The 12,051-nt window shown below is 37.1% G+C and overlaps 1 protein-coding gene across 1 annotated transcript in view; it reads left to right on the forward strand.

Annotated features, from left to right (window-relative positions):
- Positions 1-12,051, forward strand: part of LOC108775010 (homeobox protein aristaless) — a 128,908-nt gene that overhangs the window by 100,074 nt on the left and 16,783 nt on the right. Inside the window, exon 3 of the mRNA XM_018541278.1 lies at positions 2,506-2,890. Coding sequence (XP_018396780.1) covers positions 2,506-2,890 — 385 coding nt within the window. The remainder of the gene's footprint in view (positions 1-2,505; positions 2,891-12,051) is intronic.

Here is a 12,051-nt window from a genome sequence, read left to right on the forward strand (position 1 = left end):
ACAGTTTTCGATAGAACTCGTTGAGAACTATAAGAAACGCTACTCAGAACTACTTGATACTCTCAAAAAATTTTCCGACGTGGGACTTCGAAAAAAATTTAAAGTTAAAATTTTTTGGGAGTACCGAGTAGTTCTGTTCGGAGTTTTGGACAGTTCTCGGAGAGTTCTGTCGAAAAGTATTAGAACTCAAAGCGACTGGACCGACGGTTTTCGAGATATACTCACTCTAACAATAAGAATTGTTGATCTTCCGACAAATGTCGCTGTATCTTGCAAACCGTTGGTCCAATCGCTTCTTCACCTTACAGTTTTCGATAGAACTCGTCGAGTACTATAAGAAACGCTACTCAGAACTACTTGATACTCTCAAAAAAATTTTCAAAGATTTCCACTATTTTTTTTAAACTTTATTATATTTCAAAAATGTTTTTTATGTATCAAGAACTCTAGGTATTCACAAAATAGTTCTGTTAAGCTGATCAGAACTATGCGACCTTGAATTTCGTTAAAAAGTTAGCACCCCATTTTTAAAAAATTATTAAAAAATGATTATTAAGCGCATATCTCATTAAAAATCATAGAGAACTCTTTGTATCGTCAAAAAGAAACAGGAATTATCATCAGAACTATTCTATCTAAAAATTAATTCTTCAAAAATTTTTAATTTTTTTTTTATTATTCGAAAATTTTTTTTACATATCAGGAACTCTAGGCAATCGCAAATTGAAGCTATTAAGCCGCTCAGAGCTATTCCACCTCGAAATTCGATAAAAAGTTAGCACCCCATTTTTAAAAAATGTAAAAAAAATGTTTATTGAGCGGAACTCTTGTTATTAACTATAGGGAACTCTTCGTCTCGTCAAAAGGAAGTGGGAACTCTAATCAGAACTCCTGAGTACTATAGTTGGGGTGCTAACTTAACATACCCCCTATTCTCACTGTTCTCGTTACGCAAAAAAGTATTTTTATTTATAAAATTAATATTTTTTAATATATATAGGTCTACGTCTTTTTAATCTCATTAAAAAGTTTTCATTATAAAAAAATTTTTATCAGATTAGATTTCATTTACGCGATCAAAATAACTAATATAAATATTTTTATACTTATAAAAAAAATATTTGTGAAAAATGTATTTTCTTAGCTTGGCAACAATTAGCTGATAATATTATGTTGATACGTTTCTCTTATATTGATTATGAAAAAAATACTCGGCACGCTAAAACGAAATTGTTCAAAGCTGGTTTTTATTTAGAGACGTAAAACTTCTTACGGACCAACAGCTGTGTTAATGGTTAGCCTAATTATACAGCGGTCACTTCGTAAATCTTTCCACGAAGGCGGAAATTTGAAGCGCGGAAATTCCAAATCCCGAGATAGTTTACAGTTTATGGCTGGCGCATCGAGCAGGCCGTCGTTTAAATCCACTCGCAGCGGAAACTAGACCGCAGCGATTTCCCTGACCATTCGTGGAATCTGATCGTCGCTGATAATACGTTGTGGTCGCCGCTTCACGTGACAACTGATGAATCGTTTCACACTACGTTTGCGTTTCAGTCGCGAGCAGATTGCCTTAACGAGAGCCTAGCGTTATCCTACTCATTCTAAGGTATCGATCGATTCATCAATGATGTACACCGTATACGATGTACACATACATATATCACATATCTCTGTAAGTTTTTATCTTACAGATTCTTAAACTCAGTTTTTCATTTACTATAACAGACATAATAGTTAACTTATGGTTGAATTTAATCTAATGATAATGTAAAAGTTGTATTTTTCTATTTATGCTTAATCATTAAACTGATATTCTTTTGTAGTGAATAACTTTTAAAGTTACCATTAGAAAACCAATAGTTTAGTGATTAATCATAGCTAGAAAAACAAATTTTTTACATTATCATCAAGTTGAACGAGATTACACCACAAGTTAACTAGACAATGAAAAATCTTAGAGTCTAAAGAGACTAAACAATTTAAACAATTGTTGTGGTATTTGGAGTGTTATAACATTGATAATATTATATATGTAGAAAGTCAAAGATTTAAAATATGTGTAAGTGAACGAGATTACACCACAAGTTAACTAGACAATGAAAAATCTTAGAGTCTAAAGAGACTATGTTTTAAACAATTGTTGTGGTATTTTGAGTGTTATAACATTGATAATATTATATATGTAGAAAGTCAAAGATTTAAAATATGTGTAAGTGTGTGAACTAACATCTGTAATTTGATAATTTCTACAAAATTTGTAAGATTCTTCATATGTGTGAATTATAATTATAATCTGAGTCATATCGCCATTTGATAAATCTCATAAATAATGTGGCCTAATTTTATTCACAAAGTAAATTTAAACTTCTAAAAATTATGGCTCCATAATCTGAACTACTACAATATTCGAATTATGTAATTACATTATATTTGTGTTAGTATAAACGAGAAAGTTATATCCATGTAATTGTTCGCAAGTAACGTGATTATTTTTCTATGCAGATCATTCGTCGCGAGGAGGCAGCGAGCAGGCCGTCCCGCAGACGAGTCCTGCGAGCAGCACGAGCAACTCGAGCCAGGTGACTCAGGTGAGCCAGCAGGTGAGCCAGCAGTCTCACCCGCAGTCTCACCAGCAATCGGCGCCGGCGTCAACGACGACGACGACACCTCAGTCCACTCAAATGGGTATCTCTACCGAGGAGGTAAGGCCCGAGGAAGAGGGCACCCACCCGAGAGCGGCGCCGACCAGCCCCGAAAGCGAAGCAGAGACCGACGACTTTGCGCCCAAGAGAAAGCAACGTCGCTACAGAACGACTTTTACTAGCTTTCAGCTAGAGGAGCTTGAAAAGGCCTTCTCCAGGACGCATTATCCGGACGTGTTTACGAGGTGAGTCCACTGACCATCAAGCAATGTTCTAATAATCTCGAGCTTTATCTCGACTCAAATGGCCGGTTGAGTTCATTTAGATAGAATTTTATTTGAAACAGACAACTTGGTATGCAAAGACTATATAGGCGACGAGATTAAAAAAAATCTTTAAAAAATTTTTTAATCTCGAAAACATGTAATACGTGTGCTCGCTATGGAATATTAATAGATGACAACTAATCTAGTAGTTACTTAAATTAGTAGTCACTTAAAAATTGAACTTAACAGTATATAAAGGTATCTTTCGATTTCGAGTTAATTTTTTTTTTCATAAATATTCTAAATAATGTAATCCTGAATAATGTAAAAATATGGATTTGAATGATTTATTATGTGAATGTCATTACTGCAAGAAATGCGTGAAATTAGAGAAAATATGAGGTTAATGAATTTGATATTATGCGGTCATTCCACCGATAATGTTTCACAAGAACATTTGAGCGAAGATCAATTATTACAAAACTATTACAAATTTGTCTTTCGAAGACAACCCTGACGACTAAGAGCTTATGATATATCTTAGTGACGGGATAGGAAGCTCGTGTATTCACCTCCCGTGGATCCAGACGATGGGCAAGGTGTCTAGTCGCATTTATCAGGCTTTCGGGTTCACATTCGGAAAAGTAACAGGATTTAGATACAATATAGGAGACCGACTATCGATTGCCACCCAAATATTTTGTCGTCTGGCTCCTGTGCACTCTCCTGGCTAGTGCCGATAACGTCACTACTTACTAAATTCTTTTTCAAAAAATGGTCTCCACCGATATTTACGATGGGTGCACAGGTAGTCCTTGAGCATGGTTATAAAAGAAATCTGGTTATCCTAAGTGTATATACTACCTGAGACTGTCTCGAAATAGTGATGACCGGGTGACGGCTGGAGACAACGCGTCTATAAGCATATCGTGTTTTAAAAAGGTATACTTAATGCGTGTTAACGCATAACCTTAAATGGAACACTGAAGCCTTAAATGGAAAATAATATCTATTTAGGACTTTAGTGTCCAGGCTCCAGTTTAGACTTCAGGAGTAACTAACCTAATCTTCCGTTGGCAGCAGTCGAGAGTAAAAAGAACGATTACTTATCGGGTGCGACAATTGATAAGATTAATGCATATCTATATTACCATAATTATCATAACTTTTTATCAGAAAATTTTGTATTTCTAACAAATTTTATTTTGAGATTAAAGAATTTGGGAAATATCTCAAATTAATATTAAGAATATGTATAAGATAGTTGACATTTATTTTAATAATATAGAACGCTCATTAAATCTTATCTCTTCTAGTTTACCAATGTTTTTCTAGTTTTATATATTCAAAATAATTCTGACATAAAAATACATACTTTTTACATATTTTAGGAGAGGAAAAACGAAATTAAAGTCAACTCTTGAAAACAAAACCTCTCTTTTAGTTTTGAATGTAGTTTTGAATGATGATCATGCCCGCTTCCTTCTTTAATCTGAATCCATGGTAGATTCTAAAATAAATCACCTATCCATCCATGCACAAGTTTGTTAAATCCGCGAGTGTAAATTCGTGGAACGATACATCGATCATTGGGGCCTTCCTGCAGCCAGACTGACGATCCTCATGCAAATTCCCATCCGTAGACACGGAACGACGGTTTTGCATTATTAAGTCCCCTGCACACTCGGGTCCAGTTACATACGTACAGTATATCGCGCCGCCATTGGGCTGCGGCGCAATCTATCTGGGTAGCTTTTTCTTTCTCCTTGTACTTTTTTTACTGCCTTCCTCCGCGCCGTGGAACACCCGGTAGGTAACTAATAGCGGTGTAATCGCTCGTAATAGGTCCGGTCCTGCGGCCACGGTATGGGTTCTCGTAATTAACGAAGATGGTAGGGAGTATGCAGAGAGAGGTGAAGCAGGTAGAGTGTCCGTGGTGTACGGTCAGGGCTGGAGATGTATTCGCGAGTATGGCGAGACAAGCTACACATTCGTGCACGCGTGAAGCTGCGACGAAGATAGCCCTAACGAGCAAAATACAAATCCCCTATCCTTCGTCTATCTAGCAAAATTAGAACCGAACCTCTCTCACGAGAGCAGAACAAGACGATTCCGAAGAAGTTTTCCGTGTGACGAAAAAAAGATGTTTAGAATCTATTTTAGATTTTCAGGAGAAAGAGTTAATTGAAAATTTCTTATCAGTGATGAATAATATTGTGAAAAATAAATAAAAAAATATATCACAAGATACTTATTAATCTTGACAGTTATGATTTGAAAACTAGTGTGTCAATTTCTAGGAAATCAATTTCAATTATGAAAAAGTTAATAAATAAGACTTTTCTTATAAGGTATACAGAAAACTCTGTGGACTTGAAAGAGAATTAGTATTTTGTTGTTCGTTAAAATAGTGAAATGGACTTGTACGGATTTAAAAGCAATAAAGTTTCGTAATTTAATAGCGTTGCGAGTACTGACACCTGTCGGATTTTCAATCATCCAGTGTATTATTTTCGTAATAAACATGTACTTCCTTATAAAGCCGACACCTATTTATTTATAGCTATAAAAGTTCCTTTTCTTCTTAAGAAAACAACCGGTAATTGGCTTGATTGGTTTCTAATAACATTCGTCGCCCGTATTAATTTATTCCTTGTCCACTTATACGGGCTTCCTGCCTATGGAAAATTGCTCGACGTTTTCTGCCGTTTCGTAGTATAAATTGATCCCCCGTTTCTTCCGCTATTTCGCCGTGTGGTAGTATTAATTTCGCGCTAATTGGATTTTATGGTCGCTTAGGTTTATTGACTAGCCTGACGAGAAGGAGAGGCAAAGAGGAAGAAAGAGAGAAAGAGAAGAGAGTAAAGTCGTGGAACACGACGCGTATTCATTAAGCGCGCCTTTACATATAAGGGCAGACGTGCGATTGGGACCTATCGAAATATATGTATATCGATGAGACCCAAGAGGATGCTAGTGCGACCTTAACTTCCTGGACATCGTGAATGAAAATTCATTCGCTAATAAAAGACACGTGTTCCCGCGCGCGGCGGATCGTGTACATCGAATTGGATATCGGTAAACATTTCTCTTATATATTCGTCGTTTATTTTTCGATCAGCAGATCGGTTCGAGAGTAGTCGAGCGAGCTCTCTTTTGGGTCCTTCGTGTTTTACTTTTGTAGACATTCTTTCACCCATAAACGCAAAATTTTTTTATATTTGTACTTTTACTCATTTATTTATCTCTCATTTCTTTTTACTATTTCATTAATAAACATTCTTTTCCTTCGTGTAAATTAATCTCTTCTAATTCTTTTTTTTTTTATATTAATTATCATTTTTGTTCCTATTCGTATTTTTTTTTTCCTTTGCTTGCAATTTTTGCATTTTTATTATATTATTTTTTTTCATTACCGAAAGGGCCTCTTGAGGCCAATTTTGTCCGCGATACAGGCAAAGATTAGACGGAGATAGTCCCGAACAAGCTGTTGACGACAGGACAACATTTTGTGGAATGCCGTTTCCGAATGCGATAACAGATAAGTACGGGCTTTTTGCGAGAGCCGCGAATATAAGGCCCCGAGTGGCATTTGCGAGGGAGCGCGCGGATTACCAGATTCGTCCTGTTTATATAGCACTTAAAGCCAGCTTGCCACGTAGGCTCGCGAGAGAGCGTGGCCACTTGCCTTTACGGGCTCTTAAGATCTAATTTAGATTGGAGTGTTGCGGCTCGGGCCCATACTGCTACCGACGACGGCGACGGACTAATCGTTCGACCGTGAACGGTCCCTACCAGTCCCGATCTGTTCATGTTGGTTTTAATTTTTTTATCCCGGTTGTAAACTCCAGGAGAGAAAGAGAGAGAGAGAGAGAAACGAAGTGCGGTTAAAGTGATGAAATCTTGTCGTCTTTTCAAATATCCGGCCACAGCTACTTACTTCTTTCTGTTGAACGACATAGCTAATTAATAACCTCGTAAATGTTAACACATGCCGTGTTTAAACTACTTCCAACGTTGCATTCGATCAGTTTACCAACGTTGAATGCAATTGGCAAAATTTAGTTAAGTGATTAAATTTCCGCTTCGCCTTGCTATTCGATCTTTTAAATTGGTATGTTAAAGAAAAGTCAAGTTATTGCAGTTTAATTAACCTTACTTTTTGAATGTCGAGAAATACCTTAACTAATCATATAACAAAACTCTTTGATGATTTTCCATTTCTTAATTACTCCGACTAGCCGGGCGCCATTTCGTCCCTCATTCGCTTCTGACTCGGCGGAATATCGCGCGCGCGGCCACCCCCGTTGTGGCGTTCTCAATCTATCCGCCTGGTGGATCCATAAAATTTATCGTCCGTTCGCGTCGCGTTTCGAGGGATCCACCTGTTCAAAGGGCCGCACGACGCGCTTCTCGGTAAATCATTCCGAAGGATGCCTTTATATCCGCGGGGTGGGCCGGTGGTGAGTTTAATAAGGATGATTGTTTCCAGTGATCCATGGAACGGAACCAGTTCCACGGAGCGGTCTCTTTTCTTCTGTTCTCCTCTCTCCCCCTTCTTCTTTCCACCGCGATTCTAGTCCTCTCCGCTGCGTCCAGGACCCGCAACTCCTCCTGTCATTAATCGACCGACGACGAGTCATGCTCCCGATTAGAAACGCCGCCGACCCGTTATTCGTTTCTCAACAAATAAGATTAGTGCCTTCCGGAGTTAATTAGTGGACGATGTTGCTTCGTCTCACGGAAGCGGCATTGGATCTCCGTCACCGTTAAATGACATACAGTCGATATAAGCCTTCTCTTTTCATTGTTTTCGATCGGTCATCGCTTTATTATGAAAAAGTGAATTAATAACATGATGAGTCACTGATAAAAATTTATACAGAATATTCATAGTATACGTTAAAAGTCACAATAATAAAGAATTCGTAAAAGTTTTTTCTGTTATTTACAGAGATAATATTTCGTTATTCCTTTTGGAAGAATATATTAAAAAGAAATATAAGATTTGTATAAAAGACTGTATTAAATAGTTAGATTTATCATATTGATATTTAATACAAAAATTTGCTGTTTATAATTTACTACATCTTATTATTTCGAATTTTAATTGCTTCATATTTTAATATCCGGATGATATTAAAATAAGACTTACGGTATTCTTAAAATATACAGATAATAAATATTAAAAAAAAAATCTCTTTTTTTTATGAAACAATGAACGGAAGATATTTCTACTTGTGAACTGTGTGCATTCTAAGCATTTTATTGCTGTCAACGACGATTCGAGTCTATGCTGTCCTGCCTGTTCGGATTCCGTTCGTAGCGACGAAAAAGATTGTCAGACTGTCTCGGGATAGTCCCTCCTCGTTCCTGCTCGAAGACGGGCTCCATGGTCGAGCAGGACGAAGGGCTTCGTCTCGCGAAGTGCGAAGGAGATCGAAGAGTACAGGTTTACCGGGGTCCATCCCTCATCCGATTGGCGGTAGTGTGGCCAATCAGTAATTGGCTCTCCACGCCGTACGCGTATTAAGCGCGCATTACGCACGCATTACGCAGCCGGCTACCGGCTTCTCTCTTTCGCCTCGCTCCTCACAAAGGTAGCGGTCACGGCAGGTATGCGCGCACGGCCGCGGATCCTGCTCGAGAATAATGCGAGCGGCAAAAGCCGCTTGTCACCCCTCGTCAGTGCGAATTACTTGTCCGGCTGGCGCGATTCGTTATTAAACATTATCGATACCGCGCATAAGGAGGCGTCTTTCTGGATGACGTATCAGCAAGGCGAGAAGCTTCGGGCGTCGCTTATTACCGAGGCTCGAATTTCGTCGACGAATTTTCTTATCCTCTCTTTTTTGCTTTACGTTACAGATAACGATCATGTGTGCATAAACCCCGTTCACGATCTTTCAATTGTAGGAATGCGTGTTTGATTGAACATCTCGTCATTTTATGTCATTTTGATTATTTTCAATTTTCCATTCTTTGCAATATTGCATTTCAGCCTGTTTTTCTCTCTGAGAATATATATCGTTATCAATTCTATATCAAATACTTTCTTCGTATGTAATATTGTTAATGTATCTTTTACTTATTCTGTTATCTATCCATCTAATATTAATATGTCGGCCAAGTATCTTTATTCGTATAAACTATACTAATTAGTCACATGTCTAATTATAGTGTGAAAACTTTTCTAATGAATAATTTTATAATAAATATTTACTATAATGTTGATAGTAATCGACACTAATTAAAGACAAAGATGTAGCTAATTTTTGTTTCCATGATATCAATCGCTTGCTTGATATCGCTACTACTTTGTAAGTATAATTAACAAGTCTTTTGTTAAACCTTAAATTTATCAGAGAGTATATCGGCTTACGCAAATAGAAATTATGTAGAAATAATTATAATATGTGATTTATGTCAAGATAAATGGCAAATTCCAAGACTTGTTTGTTCAACGCGACCGTTACAGTGCACTGTGACGTGTCATACATTTGTTTGCGTGTGCTTAGATTTTATATATATAAAACAGTTTATTAAAACTCAACAACTATAGCTTCTCTTAAAAGTCACACGCAGCAAATGAATTGACTATGTGTGTATATATATGTGATTTGCTTTATTCTCTTTCTACGAAAATATAGAAATTAACAATCTCGAAATAAAAATTATAAAAAAAAACTGCGAATCCAATTTAATGAGGCAAAATGTTTTTACGAACAATAATTTAAAAAAATATTTTGAAAAATATAAGTATTGAGATAAAATTAGTGTGACCTAACTTATTTAATTTCAAAGAATAATTCAATATTTTATTTATTATCACAAAAGATATATTTTACGTAAAATTTAAATTAAAAAGAAACGTATCGCCTAAGGTGACTAAAAAATATTCCATCATTCAGACCGTTCCGGATATGCCATAGCAAGACAATTACATCTTGTCATTAATAATAACTTAATGACAGCAGTATAATACCCAGTAACTCGCCATTAATCTAGAGAGAAGATAGAAGTAAAACCCCGGAATTCAACTTGGACCCAACTCCCGGAAAAAAAAACGTGTTTAAGGCCTGCAGGCCGATTTGCGATCATGGGAAACGATTGCTTAGTATAATAACGAGAATAATGAAAAAGGAAGAAAAAAAGGACAATAATGCTGTGGCCTCTCGAATACATTTCCACGAATCAATTAATCGCGTAGCAAATTGTGTCCACAATTATTTACAGTGATTAATAATAACCACACAAATATGATTATATCAAAAATGCCTTTGGTATTTTTAATTCTTTTGAATCAATCACGTTTATATTTGCTGCATAAAATATTTTCTCATAATCAAACTATACTTCTGGTTAAATTACTTTTATAAAAAAAAAAATAATAAGACCAAAATAGACTGCACAGGTTTTGATTACCAACTCTATGTAAAATTCTGCGAATTCAGATTTCTGTAAATCCAATGCTTTCGTGCCGCGCGTGTAAAACAATAATAATTGTGATTGCGCCACGAGTGAGACAATCACGGCCGCCACGTCGCGGCAACTGGCGGCTGCTCCGACCTCCGGGGTTAATTAGATAATGTAATTGTGCGGTAATTACTCAAATTACTCGCGCGCCAAGCCTCTTGCTCATATACCAGCAATGTCATTCACGCACTCGCGCGCATTCTCTGTCTCTCCTGTCTCGTTCATCACTCTCTTTCCCAGCCATCTGTCCTTTTTCGATTCTCAATTCGATTCTCGTAACGATAATGTAATCATCTCCGCAATACTCGAGATGCGCATTTGAGATGCAAATCATCGTATGCATATTGTGGTCACCACAGCACGTGGATCGAACGAGAAAGAATCGATATTGAATTGCATGAAAGCGAGACATTACACGGTAATTTATTGAAACGAGATCGAATTATATAATATTATATAATAACAAAAGAGAAGAATTTATTTGCGGATATTAGAAAGCTTATAAAGATAAACAGATACTGTAAATTGTACGTAATATATGTATTACCTTGGACTATAAATGTTTATTTTTTTTCCATTAAAAGCAACTTCTATCTAATATCGCAGAAAGAAAAAATTTGAGATAGAATGTATGCGATCCTTTTTTTAAAATAACATTTTTAAAATAATATGTTTTCCACAAAAGAAAAATAATTAACTTTCGCACGCATTAAACATGTGATTGCGAGTCGTGATTAATCACTATCATTTCGTCATCGAATTAAATTCCAAGCGCATTAAATCCAAATGTTGACGCAAACGATGCGAATAAATAAGCGCGCAAACACGATTAAACGTAAGTTAAGTAAATTATCTTCCTTCGTCCGTGACTTCTGACGAAGCGCGGTTGCAGCGAAGGACTTCGCGCCGAGGCAGGAGCAAATAAGAACGGCAGGATGCCACGGCGGCGCGGCGGCGGGAGTGGCAAAGGAAGAGAAGGTAGAGAGAGAGAGAGAGAGTGAGAAGGGAAACTAGACGAAGAAGATGACGAAGAAACTTGCCTTTAATCCACTTAACGGCCTCTTTTGATGCCGACCGTGGGTTCGCGCTATACTACCGTGCGGTTGCGAAATGGCAAATCCATTCGCGCCTCGCAGTCCGATTACTATGACTTCGCAATGTTGCGCAGGACAGGACAGGAAGGACTTCCCTTTCAGCGACGGCAATCGATTCTGAGAATGTATTTTGTTGCGGATTATTTGCGCGCGAGGCAATTTGTTCGCCAAATCTGTGAAAGTCGATCTCTCACTCGAAGCTCGAGGAACTCGCGTAATACACCGCGCGCGGAATCGTATATACAACCGGATACCAAAAGAATCTACGATTATTATCGTGTTGATGCAATTAATCGGCGATTAGTCATGTTCTATTTTTCAGCGCGTGTGAACGTAGAGCGGCTACATTAATTATAGATCAGGTGTGTTCCGTAATGTGAAAGAATCGTGTTTTCTGTCGCACGTACATGTAACGTATGCGTAGCAGGATGTATTAATTCTTTTCTTCCTAATGTCTTTTTATAGCCACGCGTATCGATCCTGTTTTATGTGTAAACAGAATTAGATAATACTCCAATCTCAGTGATAATAATGTGGATTATAATTTAAACTTGTATTATATTTCTGTGA

Source organism: Cyphomyrmex costatus, unplaced genomic scaffold (assembly GCF_001594065.2).
Source record: "Cyphomyrmex costatus isolate MS0001 unplaced genomic scaffold, Ccosl1.0 scaffold281, whole genome shotgun sequence".
NCBI lineage: Eukaryota > Metazoa > Arthropoda > Insecta > Hymenoptera > Formicidae > Cyphomyrmex > Cyphomyrmex costatus.